Source organism: Grampus griseus (genome assembly GCF_964374135.1).
Source record: "Grampus griseus genome assembly, chromosome: 7".
In the NCBI taxonomy this organism is placed as follows: domain Eukaryota; kingdom Metazoa; phylum Chordata; class Mammalia; order Artiodactyla; family Delphinidae; genus Grampus; species Grampus griseus.
This window is the reverse complement of record NC_139001.1, coordinates 102,083,248-102,102,133: the sequence shown is the minus strand read 5'-3', so window position 1 is coordinate 102,102,133 and position 18,886 is coordinate 102,083,248. Positions and strand designations below refer to the sequence as shown.

The following is an 18,886-nucleotide window of genomic DNA, read 5'->3' as shown; positions in this document are numbered from 1 at the left end:
TTGGCGTGAAGTGAGCACACAACATTATCGGCGTCATGCTTGGATTGTGTTTGAGAATAAAAAATGGGCTGGACATGAGGTTATGAAAGTAGTCATTTAGAGAGCATGTTTAGCTTGAGCCAACACATGCACATATCATACAGATATTTTTAAGGCTTTTAGCTTAAACCGTGGATCTGAGATACAGTTCCTGATTCAAAGAGTAATAATCGCACTTAAAGAGAACGTTGCACTCTGCAGGGAGAGTTCCCATTTATAGTATTTATATGGCAAATAGAACGGCGGGCCCTTTATTCAGAAACAGTGGGATATGTTTTTGGTTTAGGCACTTGAAACATGTTCTCCAGTCACCAAATAGCCTAAATTCTTTGTGGTGCTTTTCATATAAAAATCCAACTAAAATGCCTGTGATCAAATTGATTTTTTTAATAGTAACTGAACTCCCCTCTTTTGTGGCTTGCAGGAGGTATGGATTTAGCCGCCAGAGCAAAGCAGAGAAGGTAAGAAAAGCTTGGCTAATGGGAGAGAATGTTTGAGAGACGCAAGTGCTACTTCCCTTTGCCTCTGTCCCACGCGGACAGGCTCCCAGCAGGGGTGGGACAGCAGGGCCCTGGTCCTTGGGCAACCCCGGGCAGCGGGGATGTGCCAGCAGCCTTTGGCCCCTGAATCTCCCTCGTGGCATCCCCAGTCTGTTGCCCGTGCAGGCTGCGGAGCTGAGGCAACACCTCATCATGGGACTGGAAGTGAAGGGTGATTGGAAGTCATGACACCAGGGTCAAACAGACGGCCTGTAATAACTCTAAAACTGTAGAGATGAAGTCCACTCCCAGAGCCCTTAGCACTCCTCATCTGATGAGAGAGGCCCTACACAGGTGTCAGCAGGCTGATGGCGGTGAGAGAGAGCACGTTACAGGCTGGCCCTGTACTAAGACAACCTGGTGTGGAAAAAACGGAAAGTCAAGATGGGGTTTTATAAGTTCCTAAAAGAGTATCAAGGATTTCTCTTCATTCATGTATTTTTTTATATGTATCAGTACTCATTCATGGTTCTTAATTGTCAGCCGCAGGGCAGGCATATAAATCTTATAGTGCCAAACCTTTCCTGTGTTCAGGCCCTTTGTTCAGGGCTCTACATGTATTTTTTTCACTGATTCCTCTGAACAGCTCTGTGAGGAAGATACTTATTTCTGTTTTTCAGGGCAGAAAGCTGAGGTTCAGAGAGGCTCAGTGATTGGTCTAAGATCACACAGCTCCTAAAGTGCCCTAATAAGAATCTGAACCCACATCTGTGTGACATCAAAGCCTGTGCTCTTACCCACTGCCTTCTCAATAATAACATGCTAACTAAAGTGGCCAGCGGCCTCTTAAAAACGAGAGTCCACAGCTTGAGCTCTAGTAAAACCTCTTCCCTCATTCCCTTCCTGACCCCCAGATTTTCTTGAATGAGACACCACTCTGCCTGCTGTTCTCCTGCCACCCCTCCTCTGCCCAGATCCCCCATTCCTCAGTCCTTCCAGGAAGCCTTCCCTGACCCCGGCCTCCCTCTGCTTTCTGTGGCCATTGTCTCAGTCCTTGGAGGGCACTGACAGTGACTTGGAGCATATGTTCTAAAGCCAGACTGGCTGGTTTCAAATCCTAGCTCTTCCCCTTCACTGTGTGACTTTGATCAGTATACTTTGTTGTGCCTTAGTTCACAGCATCTGTGAAATGGGGGCAGAAATTGTACTACCTCACAACGTTGTTGTGAAGATTAAAATATAAAGGATGTGGAATCATCCAACCCACAGTGCACATCTACTAAGCGTTAACGATCATCATTATTATGATTCTCATTAACAGTCATTTATGCATTCATTATGACATCTTCTTTTTTGGTTTTCTTATTATTTCTTCCACATTTGTGTTTTCACTCAACCAAACAGCCGTTTCCTCCAAAGCAAGGTTTTTTTTCTGGATTTGAGTGTCATGTGGCGTCTAGTGTATAAGAATTTGCTGTGTATGTGTAATATGTAATTTTAAGTCTGAAAAGAATGTGTATATGACTATATTCTGAAATAAGGCAGTTTGGTTATGATTGGAAAAATCGTGAGATGCCCATGAAATATTATTTGCATTGGCCTTGCCTTATCATTCTCATGTGAGATGGCACATTTGAACTGGAAGTCTTATCCCCTGTAGATATATGCAGGCGCTCAGGCCATGCCCCAGGGTCAGTCATAGGCTTGTTATAGAAATTCATCTCAGAACTGGGATGGTCTCAGAAGGGTATCTGAGAGCAGTCCTCTCATTCAACCCTAGAAGACCCCAGTATCCAGAGAAGGTAAGCCTGAGGTTGCCAGCTGGTGAATGGCAAAGATGGAGCTAAAACCAAGAACCCTAGACTTGCAGCCCAGGTTTGGGGAACAGCCGTTACTCCAGGTGTCCTGAGTGTGGTGCGGTACGTTTAGAGCTTGAGCTGGGTCCATAGCCTGGAGCTTGATCACCAGGGCAAGCAGTTTAGAGTCTTATTCTTTAGGCCAGTGGTTTTCAAACTTTGCTGACCACTCTTGGCAGTAAGAACTCTGTTTTTCATCATGTTTCAGTACACACACACACACACACACACACACACACACACACACACACACACCTGCAGATACAACCCCAAAAACAAAAGTTTCACAAAGCAGTACATAACCCTTTACTACCTGTAGTGCACTTGGATGTGTTGTGTTGTTATTTTTATTTAATTTATTTAGATGCCAATCATACCTGCTAAATTACTTTCATATCCCACTAATGGGTCTCTGTTGAACAACAGGCAGTGATCTTAAGGCAGCGATCTGCTCTTAGCAGGAACTAAAGTAGGGGAAGACCCAAGCAAAGTGTAAGGGTAAGTCTGGCAAAGGTGTATGACCTGATAGGAATTGCGTCGGCGAACAGTTCAGAAATGGAGGCGGGCGTTGGGTGAGACCCGAGGCTCCAGCTGCTTGGGCTGTGGTTGTAGTGGAAGCCCCGGTCTCTGAACCTCGCTCTCTTTCCCCGAGACTGGGTGACTTGTCCAGATCTGTGTGTTTTCTTTCACAGACTCACTGTCCTTTGCAGTGTTGTCCTTTCTCTACTGAATCTCCCACTGCAGCGCTCAGCTGTTTTCCCACCTTCCCTTCCAGGCAGAGGACAAGAAAATGGCACTTCCCACAGGGCTGTTAGCTGCAGAGAAGGCCGACGCCCTCGAGGAAGACGAGCTTCAGGCTGCTGAAGAGGTGAGTGGTCCACGTAGCCCCTGAGGTTTCCGCCTGAGTCTTTGGGGGAAATCTCACTTTCATCCGCAGCTCTCCAGGATGGCCAGCTGCCTCTCACAGCCAGCTGCTGTTGGCTGCTGGCCTTTCGCGCCCTTTTCAGCTTCCTTTCATCACCTCTCATGAGGCTCACCGTAAAACGAGACCGGCTGAAATAGCCCTTGGATTCCACTGCGAAGACCTATTGCAACACCCTGCTTAAGTCTTGTGTGGTCAGACCTGCTCACTGCTACCTCTCCCCGTTCTTCTTTTAGCAGCGTATTCAGTCCCTGATGACCAAGATGACTGCCATGGCACGTGAGGAGGTGAGGCAGGCATGGTCATGTGGGTGGGCGTGGTGTGGAGGTGGAGGCCCGGCACCACCTGGGCTCTGCTACGAGGGGGCCTCTTCCAAGTGTCCACCTTCAGGGCCCTCTCGTTTCAGCACCCTGCTTCCCGTTTTCTTGGGATCTTTCTTTTGGAAACCTTTTATACATGCACGGTGTTGCCGTCCATGGGAACCTCTAGGAGGGAGATTTGAAGGACCCATGTGAAGACAGGATGTCCCAGCTGGGATGGCATCACAGGGCCCCCGCAGGAGAGCTGTGGTTCAGCCCTGCCTCTCCATAACTGCGTGTGGCGTCCCATGCCAAAGGAGCCCTTGTTTCCCTCCTACACCATCTAGGTAGATGATAGGGTACTAAATTTATATTCATTCTTCCCAGAGCTCATGACCTGTGTTAAAAGTTTTAACCAAGTGCTTTGAAAGGAGAATTCCTTTTTAGGGCAGGAAGGGCCTGTGGCAGTCAAGAGGTAGTTCAGGAATTCTGAGATCCCTTTTCCTCTCCCATTTGTACTTTTTTCCTCTGAGTCCTATGCCTGCCAAGTTCCCTTCAGGCTCTTTTTAGTGATCCTCAGCAGTAAAATCCCTGGAATGATTTTCCAGGATACCCAGGGTTGGAGGAGAATCTAACACAGCCTGCTGAGTGACTCAGGAGGAGGGAGGTGACTTAACCTGTGCCCTGAAGCTCGTTTTCTCCCTTCCGTGTTTCCGAACCCATGAGCAAAAGCCAAATTATTTTTTCCCCCTGGGAATATTATCTATTTTACTTTAATAGTGTTCAGGGTTTCCAGTTGTGTGAAAGACAGTGCACGGCCTTGAGAACACACCCTCCCTGTGATTGCAGAGCCGTCTGACCGCTAGCTCCGTGGGCCAGATCGTGGGCCTCTGCTCTGCCGAGATCAAGCAGATTGTGTCTGAGTATGCAGAGAAGGTATGTGGGGACCCAGCTGGAGCCTTTGCCTCAGATAATGCCCCAAGGACTTCTCCTGCTTCCCTAACCCCTCCCAGCAGTGAGGGAGGCAAGTTGTAATTCATCAGCCACGTTTGTCAAAAGCATACACCATGCAGAGTCATCCGTGTTTGCCCGTTAGCTGAATTCATTTTCTTCTGCAGTGCCTATTTTTCTATAAATATAAAGAGAAAACCTGTCTCTCCGAGCAATTATTGCATCTGATAAATGGATGGGTTAGGTGCAGCACCCGCATTTTTCCTTCTCTACCAGGCTCCTTATAACTTGGGCTCAGTTTGGTGATGGGGCTGAGGGATGAAACTTTGCCACTTAGCAGATAAACCCCATAAGTCAGCCAAGCCCAAGGCAAAATTTTGTGTTCTGCTTTATTAAAAGGGTATAGAACGAACAAAAGCCTGAAGGTCGTATTTCAGCGTTAGATATTTTTCCATCCTAAGAATAGGCAGCAGGACCTTGAATATTTCAGGGAGACAGTGATTAATCATTTTGCACATAACTGATTCTGGTCTGGCTGAAACGTAGTATCAGTAAAATCAGATTTACAGGACATTGTTTCACGTCCTTCCTTCCCCAGCCCTACTCAGGCTGCCCCACTAAAACGTTGATGTCTGTTGAAGCATCCAGCTTTGCTTTCCCTGTCTCAAAAGGCTTGACGACAAATTAGCTCTGCCCTGACCCTCTGAGCAATATTCTTCTGAAGCAGTTGCACAGATGATGTAGTTGGGGAACAGGTGTCACCTGTAACCTGGTAGCTATAATCTGCTGTAAACACAGCGGGTGGTCACCTCCCACCAAGTGAGGGGCCTTCTGAGTAAGGCTGAGTAAAATGGTACAGAGTAGTGGTTACCAGAGGGGAGGAAGGTGGAGGGAGGGCGAAATGGGTAAAGGGAGTCAACAGTACGGTGATGGATGGAAACAACTTTTGTTGGTGAACACACTTTCAGAAGTCGAAATAAAGTGTTGTACACATAAATTCATGTAATGTTATAAACCAGCTTTTTAAAAATGGCATAGAATGTCTGGGGAATGGAGTTCTATTGTTTTCCCCGCCCTCCAAATCAATGCTTCTTAACATGGGTTTTCTAATCCAACTTTCATAGAATCCAGAGTATCCTGTATTTTAATTTACCACCTAGAAAAGGTGACAGTTGTCAAAGTGTCATCTGAGATTTGACCGGAAAAAGATTTAGGTCGTCCTAAAAGTACCAGTAAAATCAAAAGACTTGAAGACATAGTTGTGGAAAGAGTGATTAATTCACTGCCCTAAGAAGAAGTTATCTTGGTTTGCAGTCAGCACACACACCTGGATGGCAAGAGGGTGAGTCTGTACCTGCCCTTAGGTCGCCACATGGCATTGCTGAATCCAGTTTTTACCAAAAGACAAATGGATGGGGCACTCACTGCTGTTCCTACAGGGACTCTGATTTTTATCTTCATACTTGCCCACTGCAAGCAGATAGGAGCTCAGATGATAAGAGGGGAAGCAAGTAGGCAGACCTTCCTTAGTATACCTGTCCTTGCTTGCCAGTCTTGAAGCTTACCTGCCTTCCCCATCAGCTCAGCAATTCCTGCTGGACCTCTATCCCCTGAGCGTTCCCTACCTCACCCTTGTACAGTGATCCGATGGCTGCATTCTGTATTCTTGCTTCTCTGCATCTGTTCTGTTCTTCCAGAAAAGAGTGAGATAGTAGTTTTGGACAGGTCTTTTTCCAAGGACGTATATAATTAAAACTTCTCATGGAGAATTGGAGTTCACCAGTTCATTGCTTGATTGTCTGTGTTATTTGCATTAAATATATAGCATTAAAGACAAGTATTTTTAAAATTAAATTGCCTTTAATCCTGTTCCCGTATCACAGTTATCTCACATTTGCATATTTAATCCAGTGTTTGTCCCCAGATATCCATGGTAACACCTAGTTGCAATCATCATGTGTGTCTAGAAGAGGTAGAACAGTGTAGTTACAAACACAACATTGGAGTCCTATCTTGGTTCACGCCTGTCTCCTCAACTTCCTAGCTCTGTGACCTTGGGCAGTTTATTTAACTTCTTTGCTCTAGTATCTTCATCTATAAAATGGGAATCATATAACTTTCCTGGCACGGCGTTGTGAAGATTAAATGAAATGTGAACAAAATGCCTAAAACAGTTCCTGGCACGTTATAGCCATGCACCTACTGGTAGGCTTTATTTGCATTTGTACAATTTGCTTTTTTTTTTTTTGGTCACATCAAATTCTAAACATTTTGCATGTTTCCAGTCTTCAGAATAGTTTTCACATGGATCTGATAAAGTAATCCATTACATTTCAGCTCATTTTTTATTATGTTTAATCCTTTAACCTGTGTAGAGTTCATTTTTATTTAGTCTAAGTGTACATTCATCCTAGTTTTCCTGCTCCTATCCACTTCATATCATTTATCAAATAATTTCTTTATACTCATTTGGAGATACTTTGTTATATCTTTGTATTTTAGATCTAATTTAAACTATGTATTTTCTTGCTTTATCGGTTTAAACTTCTATTTTTATTCAAGTTCCATGGTAAAATCATGTTTGCTTTTTTGTTTTTGTTATTTGCTTTATTTGTTTGCTATAGTCTTGTCAGTATCCTCCAGCCAAAGACCACTAGGAACATACCCATAGTTGAACAAGTTGGGTTTATTGCTGGTTGTAGTGAGGGAGACCACACACCAATGGGGAATGATGCAGCATCTCAGTAAGGAGGTATCAGAAAAGACTTACGGGATTCAGACTTGTTTTAGGGGATTTGGGGGAAGCTTCAAGAAAGTAGAGCTTTGCTCTGTGCTGTATGCCTTAAGGAGGGGCAATTCGGTGAATAGTATCTAAAGAAATCTATGAGACAAGGGCAGTGAATCAAGGTTGAAGCTGTATGCCCATGTTAGCTGGTATAGGGGGATGTTTGATCATTTGGGGGATTAGAACAATGTTCATGAACAAACATGATTACAGAGTGGTCGATGCTTGTGCGTGTCTGATGTTGCTGTTCTCTGGAATTATTTATATTTAACACCGAAGCCTAGTATGAGTGCAGGCCAGCTCCCAGCAACATCAAGGCCTTGCTGAGAGTACCAGATTAGCTCTCAATGTCAGGGGCTGCTTTTCTCTTTCTCTGAATTTAGTTATGTCTTGCTACACAGGGATATTACATAAATGCGGTGGCCTAAAATAGCATAGTTTATTATTGCACTTTCTGTGGGTCGGTGGTTGGCACAGTGTAGCAGGGTCCTTTGTTTCAGACTCTTACAAGATTACAGTGAAGGTGCTGACCTGGCCTGCGGTCTCATCTGAGGCTTGACTGGAGAAGGATCCACTTCCAAGTTCACATGGTTGTTGGCAGCATTCAGTTCCTTGACACCCGTTGGCTGAGGTCAGCAGTTCTGGCAGTCAGCTGGAGGCTGCCCTCCATTCCTTGCCAGGTGGGCCTCACCAACATCACTTATTTCATCAAAGCCAGCAAAGGAAGCACCTCCCCACAAGACAGACATTACAGTTTTATGTGACATAATTATGTACATGCAGTTACATGCATCCCACCGCGTTTGCAGAGGCTGTGGGGCTCTGTTAGAGCTGCCCACCACAGCGTATTTGTTTTTCTCTTTAATCTTACTGCCATACATCGGGCTGAAACAGGGCACTGGCAATCCATCTAAAAATCCATGCCCCTACCTTCCTGGCCTCAGTAATGAAACCCTTGAAAGTAGAGATGGGATTGAGGAATGCTCAGGAGGAAAGCCTTTGGTGGCACTTGAAAGAAACCCAAATTAGGCTGAGATCAGGATGGATTTTTTGCTTAGTGAAGAAAAGGGACGCAATAATTTGGAGAGGATGAAAGTGTGAAAGTGATTTTGTGACTAGGGAATGAATCAAACAGCCTGCCTGGTGCGAGTGGTTGGAAAGTCGACAGGCACTGAGAAATAAAAATGAAGTAAAAAACATGTGCAGGCTTCTCTTTCATTTGTAAAGTTCACAGGTTCTTACAACAGTGTAACATGGTACGTAATCCATGTTTTTCAGAGCAAGTCCCTGAGATACATAACTCAGTTTAATATGGTTCCTGTAAAGCAGGGAAGAGGAATGTGAATAAGCTTCCAGATATATAATTCATGAGTGTCAGCAAGCTCTGGCCAGGGAGCACCATCTCCCTTTGTTTCCAGAGGATGACACTCTTCCCAGAACGTACTTGGTGAGGCACCACTGTGCTTCGTGGTGTTACTGTCCAACATGCTCACTGCATCGTAGCATTCATTTTTGCAGGGAAGAAGAATCTAGTACTGTGATTTGCAGAAAACTAAAAGCTTGACTGTCCCCCAAATACTTCCACTGTACTATCGCAGAAGGAAGGAAAGGAAGCTGAGCCAGGCAAGGCTGGGCCAGGGAAGGTGCAGGGTGCCTAGAAAGGCAGGAAGGGACTCTCCTCAATGCCACATGTTAATCAACTGTACACCATTTTGACTCATCTGCGACTAAATCATTCTTGGTCAACATCTCCCTGAGACAGGATCTGAAAACATTTTGTACATCTAGAGGCACAGATCTGTCTTGGGGAATCAGAAGAATCTACCCTGAGTGCCTTCTCAGTGCCAGGTACTTTAAAAAAAGAAAATTTTATTAAAGTATAGTTGATTTACAACATTACATTACTTTTGGGTGTACAGCATAGTGATTCAGTATTTTATAGACTATACTCTGTTTAAAGTTATTACAAAATAATGGCTGTATTTCCCTGTGCTCTACAATGTATCCTTGTTGCTTATTTATCTTATACATAGTATTTTGTATCTCTTAATCCCATACCCCTATCTTGTCCCTCCCCCAACCCCTCTCCCTACTGGTAACCACCAGTTTGTTTTCTATATCTGTGCATTTGTTTTTTTATAGATTCTATATATAAGTGATAACATACAGTATTTGTCTTTCTGTCTTATTTCACTGAGCATAATACTCTCTAGGTCCATCCATGTTTTTGCAGATGGCAGAATTTTATTTTATGTGTGTGTGTGTGTGTGTGTGTGTGTGTGTGTGTGTATACACCACATCTTCATCTGTTTATGGACACTCGGGTTGCTTCCACATCTTGGCTATTGTATAAATAATGCTGCTGTGAACATTGGGGTGCATGTATCTTTTTGAATTAGCATTTTTGGGTTTTTTTGATATATACCTATGAGTGGAATTACTGGATTATATGGTAGTTCTATTTTCAGGCTTTTGAGGAACCTCCATACTGTTTTCCATAGTGGCTGTATCAATTTACATTCCCATCAGTAGTGTACAAGGGTTCCCTTTTCTCCACATCCTAATTGAAATGTGTTATTTGCAGACTTTTTGATGATAGCCATTCTGACAGATGTGTGATAGCTCATTGTGGTTTTGATTTGCATTTCTCTAATAATTAGCGATGTTGAACATCTTTTCGTTTGCCTGTTAGTCATCTGTACGTCTTCTTTGGAAAATGTCTGTTCAGATCTTCTGCCCACTTTTTAATTGGGTTGTTTGTTTTTTTGGTATTGAGTTGTATGAGCTGTTTCTATATTTTGAATACTAACCCCTTATTGGTAATATCATTTGCAAATATTTTCTTCCACTCCAACAGCTGTCTTTTCATTTTGTCAGTGGTTTCCTTTGCTATGCAAACGCTTTTAAGTGTAATTAGGTCCCATTTGTTTATTTTTGCTTTTATTTATTTTTTTGCCTTAGGAGACAGATCCAAAAAATATGGCTACAATTTATGTCGAAGAGTGTCCTGCCTATTTTCTCTTCCAGGAGTTTCATGGTTTCAGGTCTTACATTTAGGTCTTTAATTCATTTCGAGTTTGTTTTTGCATATGGTGTTGGGAAATGTTCTAATCTCATTCTTTTACATGTAGCTGTCCAGTTTTCCCAGCATCACTTGTTGAAGAGACTGTCTTTTCTCCATTGTATATTCTTGCCTTCTTTGTCATAGATGAATTGATCATGGGTGTGTGGATTCATTTCTGGGCTTTCTATTCTGTTGCATTGATCTACGTGTCTGTTTTTGTGCCAGAACCATGCTGTTTTTGATTTCTGTAGCTTTGTAGCATAGTCTGAAGTTAGGGAGCATGATACCTCCAGCTTTGTTCATTTTTCTCAAGAGTGTTTTGGCAATTTGGAGTCTTTTGTGGTTCCATATAAATTTTAGGATTATTTGTTCTAGTTCTGTGGAAAGTGTCATGGGTATTTTGACAGGGATTTCATTAAATCTGTAGATTGCTTTGGGTAGTATGGCCATTTTAATAATATTAATTCTTCCAATCCAAGAGCACAGGATATCTTTCCATATCTTTGAATTATCTTCAATTTCCTTTATCAGTGTTTTATAATTTTCAGAATATAGTTCTTTCACCTCCTTGGTTAAGTTTAGTCCTAGGTATTTTTTTTTGACACAATTTTAAATGAGATTTTGTTTTTAACTTTCTCTTTCTGATAGTTCATTATAAGTATATAGAAATGCAACAGATTTCTGTGTATTAATCTTGTATCCTTCAACCTTACTGAATTCATTTATTACTTCTAATAGTTTTTTTGGTGGAGACTTTAGGATTTTCTTTATATAGTGCCATGTCATCTGCAAATAGTAACGGTTTTACATCTTCCCTTCCAATTGGATGTCTTTCTTTCTTTCTTTCTTTCTTTCTTCCTTTCTTCCTTCGTTTCTTGTCTGATTGCTGTGGTTAGGACTTCCAATACTATGTTAAATAGAAGTGGTAAGAGCGGTCATTCTTCTCTTGTTCCTGATTTTAGGGGAAAGGCTTTCAGCTTTTTCCCATTGAGTATGATGTTAGCTGTGGGTTTATCGTAAATGGCCTTTATTATGTTGAGATATATTCCCTTTATACCCACTTTGAGAGTTTTAATCATGAATGGATGTTGAATTTTGTCAAATGCTTTCTCTGCATCTATGATCATGTGATTTTTATCTTTCCTTTTGTTAATGTGGTCTATAACATTGACTGATTTGCAAATATTGGACCACCCTTGAAATCCTGGAATAAATCCCACTTGAGCATGGTGTATGATTCTTTGTATGTGTTGTTGGATTCAGTTTCCTAGTGTTTCACTGAGGATTTTTGCATCTACATTTATCAAAGACATGTAATTTTCTTCTTTTGTAGTGTCTTTGTCTGGTTTTGGTATCCAGGTAATGATGGCCTCATAGAATGAATTTGGGGGTTTTTCAGAATAGTTTGGGAAGGATAGGTATAAGTTCTTTGTATGTTTGGTAGAATTTCCCAGTGAAGCCATCTGGTCCTGGACTTTTCTTTGCAGGGAGTTTTTTTTTTTATTCTGTTTCACGTCTAGTAATCTGTCAAATTATCTGTTTATTCTTGACTCAGTTTTGGCAGGCTATATGTTTCTAGAAACTTGTCTGTTTCTTCTGAGTTTTCCAATTTGTTGGCATAGAACTGTTCATAGCATTCTCTTATGATTTTTGTATATCTGTGGCATCATTTGTTATTTCTTCTCTTTCATTTCTTGTTTTGTTTATTTGGGTCCTCTTTCTTTTTTCTTCTTGGTGAACCTGGCTAAGGCTTTATCAATTTTATTTATCTTTTCAAAAAAAAAAGACAGCCGTTAGGTTCATGAATTTTTTTCCATTGTTTTGGTCTCTATTTCCTGTCTTATCTTTACTATTTCCTTCCTTCTGCTGACTTGAGACTTTGTTCTTCTTTCTCTAATTCCTTTAGATGTTAGGTTAGGTTGTTTATTTGAGGTTTTTCTGGTTTCTTCTAGAAGACCTGTATCACTATAAACTTCCCTTTTAGAGCTGCTTTTGCTGCATCCCATAGATTTTTTAAAGTTGTGTTTCCATTTTCATTTGTCTTGAGGTATTTTCTGATTTTCTCTTTGATTTTATTATTGGTTTTTTAGTAGCATGTTGTTTAGTCTCCACGTATTTGTGCTTTTCCTATTTTTCTCACTGTAATTGATTTCTAGTTTCATACTGTTATGGTTGGGGAGAAAATGCTTGATATAATTTCTGTCCTCTTAAAGTTGTTGTACTTGAAAAGAACATGTATTCTACTGTTTTGAAATGGAGTGTCCTGTAGATATCTATTAAATCCAGCTGGTCGATTGTATCATTTAAGACCACTGTTGCCTTATGGGTGATCTGTCCATTGATGTAAGTGGGGTGCTAAAGTCCCCTACTATTATTGTATTATTGTCAGTTTCTTCATTTATGTCTGTTAATGTTTGCTTTATACTTTTAGGTGCTCCTGTATTGGGTGCATGCATATATGGTAACAAGTAAAATGTCCTCTCCTTGGATTGACCCCTTGATCATTATATAGTGCCCTTCTTTGTCTTTTGTTATAGACTTTGTTTTAAAGTCTATTTTGTCTGATACGAGTATTGTTACACCTACTTTCTTGTCATTTCCATTTGCATAAAATATCTTTCTCCATCCCGTCATTTTCAGTCTGTATATGTCTTTAGCTCTGAAGTGAGTCTCTTGTAAACAGTGTATAAATGGGTCATTTTTTTTTTAATCCAGTCATCTACCCTATGTCTTTTGATTGGAACATTTAGTCCATGGATATTTAAATTAATTATTGATAGGTATGTACTTATTTCTGTTTTATTACTTATTTTCCTATTGTTTTTATAGTTCTTCTCTGTTCATTTCTTCTTCTTCTTGTTTCTTCCCTTGTGGTTCTTTAGTAGTATGTTTGTGTTTCCTTCTAGTTTTTGTGTATCTATTGCTGGTTTTTGATGTGTGGTTACCATGGGGTTCATGTATCTCGGCTTATAACTGTATCTGTTGATACTTGTGGTAGACTGATAGTCGTTTAAGTCCAAACACATTCTAAAAGATCTGCATTTTTTTACTCCCCTCCCCCATGATTTGTGGTTTTGATGTCACATTTTACAGCTTCAGGTCTATCCCTTCACCATTTATTGTAGTCAGAGTTGCTTTTCCAGTTTTTTGTCTTTAATCTTTGTACTAGCTTACTTAAGTGGTTGATCCTCAGCCCTCATTGAGGCCTTTCCTATTTGGATTTTTCCTTTTCTATAGATTCTTACTTCTTGTTATATAGCCTTTTCTTTTCCACTTAGAGAAGACCCTTTAACATTTCATTTAGGGTAGGTTTAGCATTGATGAACTCTCTTAGTTTTTGCTTATCTGAGAAGTTCTTTATTTCTCCTTCAATTCTAAATGATAAACTTGCTGGGTAGAGTATCCTGGGTTGCAGGTTTTTCCCTCTCAGCATTTTGAGTATATCCTGCCACTCCCTCTATCCTGCAAAGTTTCTGCAGAAAAATCAGCTGATAGCCTTGTATATGACTCTGTTTTTCTCTTGCTGCCTTTAGAATTCTCTCTTTGTTTTTACCTTTTGCCATTTTAATTATGATATGTCTTGGCATGGGTCTGATTGAGTTCATCTTGGTTGGGACCCTCTGTGCTTCCTATACCTTAATATCTGTTTCCTTCTTCAAGTTTGGGAATTTTTCAACCATAATTTCATCAAATATATTTTTGGCTCCCTTCTCCTACTGGGACCCCTACAGTGTGAATGTTGGTCATGCCTGGTGTTATCTCAGAGATCTTTTGAACTGTTCTCATTTTTTCATATTTGTTTTTTTCTTTTTGCTCTTCCCAGTGGGTGACTTCCATAATTCTATCTTCCAGATCACTTATGCGTCCTTCTGTATCACTTAGTCTGCTATTAATTCCTTATAGTGTTTTTCATTTGTTACTGTATTTTTCACTTCTGACTGGTTCTTTTTTATATTTTCTATTTCCTTGTTAAAATTCTCACTGTGTTCATCTATCCTTTCCCCTAATTCAGTTAGCATTTTTATTACTAATGCTTTGAATTCTTTATCTGGTAATTTGTTTACTTCTCTTTCATTATTTATTTTTTCAGGGGTTTCTCTTGCTCTTTCAGTTGAGACCAGTTCCTCTGCCTTCTCATTTTGCTTAACTTTCTCTGCCTCTATGAACTTACGTGAAACAGTAGTTATCTGTTACAGTCCTGAAGGGTGTCCTTATGTGGGAGTGTCCCTGTACAGACTACATCTGCCTCCTGCCTTTGGTGGGAGAGCTGGATTTGACCTCAAAGCAAGTCACATCTTTCCTCAGGGTGTGCTGGCAGCTCTCACCTTGGTAGAAGGTGGGGCTGTAGATGGAGGGGCTAAAGCTGGAGCCAGCTGTGAGCTCAGGCTTCCCCTCTGCTCTGTGGCCATTACTGCCCTATCAGGGGCAGGGGCAGGGGCAGGGGCAGATCCCCAGCTGCTGTAGCAGAAGCCCTGAGGTTTGGCTCCAAGCCGGCTCTGTTCCCTCTAAGTGTATGCTCTCCCCTTTCTCAGCACTGGGCCCCTTTCCCCAGATGGGGGAGCAGTGCTGGAGTGAGATGGGACCTGTGTGGGCTCTCGGTTCATGATGGGGCACGGGCTGTGGTGACCCAGCCACAGACAGAGGTCAGGGCTGCCTCCCTATGCCGCCTGTGCAAGCACCACAGTGGCTGCTGCCATCCTGCTCAGACGCAACCTCGGGGCCACGTCTTCTTTGTCCCTCACAGCCAGCCCCTGCCCCCAGCCCCTGCCTTCTCCGCCCTGTTGTGGAGCCATGCCACAGGGCAGATGGGGCCCATGTGGGCTCTCAGTCTCTCTCGGGGTGTGGACTGTGGAGTCCAGGTGCCGTCAGAGCGCAGGGCTGCTTCTGATGCCCTGGCTGAGCGAGTGCCAGCAGTGGCCGAGCTCTCTCCCCAGTCCACCGTGGAGCTACGATGTCAAGTAAGCTGGGCTAGGGTGTTCACTTGCCTCAGGCTGGGGCACATGCCAGGGTGGGAAACGAGGCAGCCACTGGAGCAGTCCTCCGTCCGCCCTCCACCCTGCCCCGAGAGCAAGCCACCGCAGACATGCTTCTCTCGAGCGGAGTCCAGGCTTCCCACAGCCCTCCTGTTTGTCCGTCCCACTGGTGCTCCAGTCAGCTTGAGGGGCTCGTCTTCCTGGTGCTGGACCCCGGGAACGGGGAGCCCAACACGCGGCTTGAACTGCTCACTCCGCAGGGTGGATCTCCGCCCATGTGATCTCCCTTTTCCTCTGATCCCTTCCCAGGGGACCTGACCCGATTGCTTTTCTTCCCTTCCCGCCCGATTCCGTGTGGATCTTTCTTACAGCCTTGGTTGTACAGGAGCCTTTCTGCCATTTTCCGGTTAGTTTTCGGTGAGAACTGTTCCGCCTGTAGGTGTGTTTTGGATGTGTTCATGGGAGGGGTGAGTTCCACTTCTACTCCACCATTTTGATCGATCTCCTTTCCAGGTACTTTTTGTACCACTATCTCATTTAGTTTTCAAAAGAGCATGCTGCCTCCTTGCTTATAACCCTCTGCCTTCCTCCATCCGTATGTTGATACTTGCTTGTGTGCAATTGAAGCTACCTGTTTATGTGTGCGTGGACCACACTTTACTCTTCTCCTCTGTAACCTCGGAGCCTCACCAAGCGCCTGGCAGTGTTGCTGCTTAGTACGTAAGCATGTGATATTATATCTGTTTTGTAGATGGGATGGTCATCAGAGGCGTTAAGTAGCTTGTGTACTACCATGTAGCTAATAAGTTCCAGGTTTGCATACAGGACTGTCTGACTTTGAAACCTGTCTCTGTGGCAGGGTGGAGTGTCCTCAGGGGGCAGCAGGGATGGCCTCCTTGGCCATCTTTAGTGTCTGCCTCCCAGGCTTTGCAGTGGCCAAGCCTCTTTAGACTCTCCCACTGTCTGACTGCCCAGTGGGGCTGCGTGGGGTGAAGAAGCCAGGTCACGTTGGGAACTAACCACAGAAATAAGTAAAAAACTGACGCAGCCCAAGCACTCACACACAGTCACGCCTAAGCTACTAAAAACTGTGGGATTTTCTGTTTGGGGTATGTGAGTGGCTTTTCATATCACTGGAAAATGCCACATTAAAATATTCTCATCCAGCTCTCCAGAGTGGAATATCCTAGCCAGAAGACTGTCAACATCTTGATCTTATTTTAAGGTGAGATGCATTTGGGGTCATCAGGGGACTTATTTGTGGAGGAAATTCTTTTTCTCAATAGGTTTTGGAAACTTTCCTGTCCAGCACAGGGACCTTGCCTGCATCAGAAGGTCATGGGGTGCTTAGGAACTAGGAGACCCTGACTTTTCGTTAGAGAATCTTTCCTGAGCTGAGCTGGAACCGGTGTGATTTCTAATAAGCTCAGGTATGAATGATTCTAATCTCATCACCTGACCCCACCCGAAAAACTCTTCTTCTAGCAGCATTAGCACCTAGGGTTGGGGAAGGAGGGCAGTACAGGGGAGGAGGTGCCCTCTCGCAGATAGAAAAACCCAGGTTGGGATTCGGGGGGTGGTGGGGTGGCGAGGTCGGGGAGGATTTTTAAGCCCCTTCTTTCTAGGCTCCACTTTTTCACTTAAGGTCACAGGTGTTAGACAGGTCATATTCCAGATCTGTAAACTTCTGGAGGGCCAAGATTTCATCTTTCATCTCTGTTCCTGTTGCCTGGCACATAATAACGCTCGCCCGTAGTTGCCGGTGCCTCTCCTTCCTAAGGCTTTTCTCTGATGTGTGGATCTGCTCGTGTCGTCTCCTTCGTAGCACTGCTCACAAGGCACTATTTCATTTGTCTCTGTCTCCCAGGACTAGAATATGTGCTGTCAGCCAGGGCTGGGAGCATTGTGCATGCCCTGTGCCTAACGTAATGGGGTTTTCATAAACATTTGTTGAAGGGAGGAGAAAAGGAAGGGAGGAAGAAGGAGGAACGAGAAGAGCTTTCAGAACTCTCTCTTGCTTTGTCACGATGAAGGCTTGGGGAGAATGTGGTGGGTATAGCACCTTTATGGATGAGCGGGTGTCACCTGACTAGACCGTGAGCTCTGTGTCTTTTTCCACGTTTCCAGTGCCTAACACTGTGCCCCAGTAAAGGTTAGCTGATGAAACAAAGGAAGGTGGGGAGAGAGATTTAAAACAATCAGAATTCGGAGATGAAGGAACCCTGTATATCTAGAGAGAATATGCTAATATGTTTGTGTCTCCAGACTGCTCCAAGATTTCCTAAATTCTGAGTTACGTAACACAGAAACTAACAGCGAAGAGAATGATACAAGCTAACGAGTTGTTGACCTGGTGGGATTGTCTCAAGTCACACAGCATAACCTATACCTTTCAGGGTCTTTATCAATTTGGATAAAGACATAGGAATTAGCTTCGTCAAATTTAAACATCATTTAAAGCTAGAGTAGAAAAGGTGGCTAATAGATTGGAGAATAGAATCCACATTCAAAAATATCTTAGACTGAAATGTTAAGCCCAAACAAATAAATTCATTTTTTAAGGAAGGTAAGCGTGAACTATTTTATTTTAGAAAAATCAGTCATACCAGTTCAGGATTTGATGAGGATGCCGTCCGACCTGACATTAGTTCATGGGTAAAAGTGGGAGGTTTTGGATTTTGTTCACACCTCCTAAATCTTAGCTGCATTCTGGGCAGATAGACTGTATTGGTCACCTTGGGACCCAGAGCTGTGCATTAGACCCAGCAAGTTTACGTGAATATGGGTCTTTGAAATTCATGGGACTTCGTTAGTGAGAGTCAAGAGTACTGAAAAGCACATTTACGTATCTGGTTTCGTTAATGGGAGCAGAGTGTAGATCAGGGAAAGTGAATGATCCCATCCTGTCTGCAGTGCTCAGATTCCATTGGGAATGCTCGAAAAGGGTTATGAGCTACGGTATGTCCAGGGGATAGCCAAGATGGTGAAAGGAGCTGACATCTTATTATGAAAAGGAGAGAAGGCAGAGCTGTGGATGCCTCTTTGTTAGAAAAGTTGGACCGTTACACAAGAGTGATTGCAGTTTGTCTCTGTGGCTTCCGGGAGGAGCGGGTACGTGTGTGTGAGTTTGCAGGTCCATTTCTGCTGTTCGTTTCTGCCAGCTTTTTCTCATGATGCTTTGACTTCGTGTGTGCTTTTGATTTTTGACTGTCCGTTCATACTGCTTGGAAATTTATCTGTAGAAGTTCTTTGAGACCTAGAGTTGAAGCTCTGTTCTTCCAGAGGGGATTGTCTTTTGCTCTTACACGCGTTTGGGCACACCCCAGCTCAGGCCCATTGTACACATAGTCTTGGCTTGTAGGTTTTTTGGACCATCCAGGTAGTGTGTACATTTCGATTATAGAACTGCACAAGGGCAAATCTGTTGTCACAGAACCTCATGGCAGATTCTTTCTTTTCCTCCTACATCTGTGTCAAGGATTATGCAAAGCAGTTGTTGAATTATAAAAATCAAAGCC

At 43.0% G+C, this 18,886-nt stretch overlaps 1 protein-coding gene across 1 annotated transcript in view; it reads left to right on the top strand.

Annotated features, from left to right (window-relative positions):
- Positions 1-18,886, top strand: part of CCDC93 (CCC complex scaffolding subunit CCDC93) — an 88,071-nt gene that overhangs the window by 34,474 nt on the left and 34,711 nt on the right. The window contains exons 8-11 of the mRNA XM_082658006.1: positions 464-500; positions 3,150-3,242; positions 3,533-3,583; positions 4,445-4,531. Coding sequence (XP_082514132.1) covers positions 464-500; positions 3,150-3,242; positions 3,533-3,583; positions 4,445-4,531 — 268 coding nt within the window. The remainder of the gene's footprint in view (positions 1-463; positions 501-3,149; positions 3,243-3,532; positions 3,584-4,444; positions 4,532-18,886) is intronic.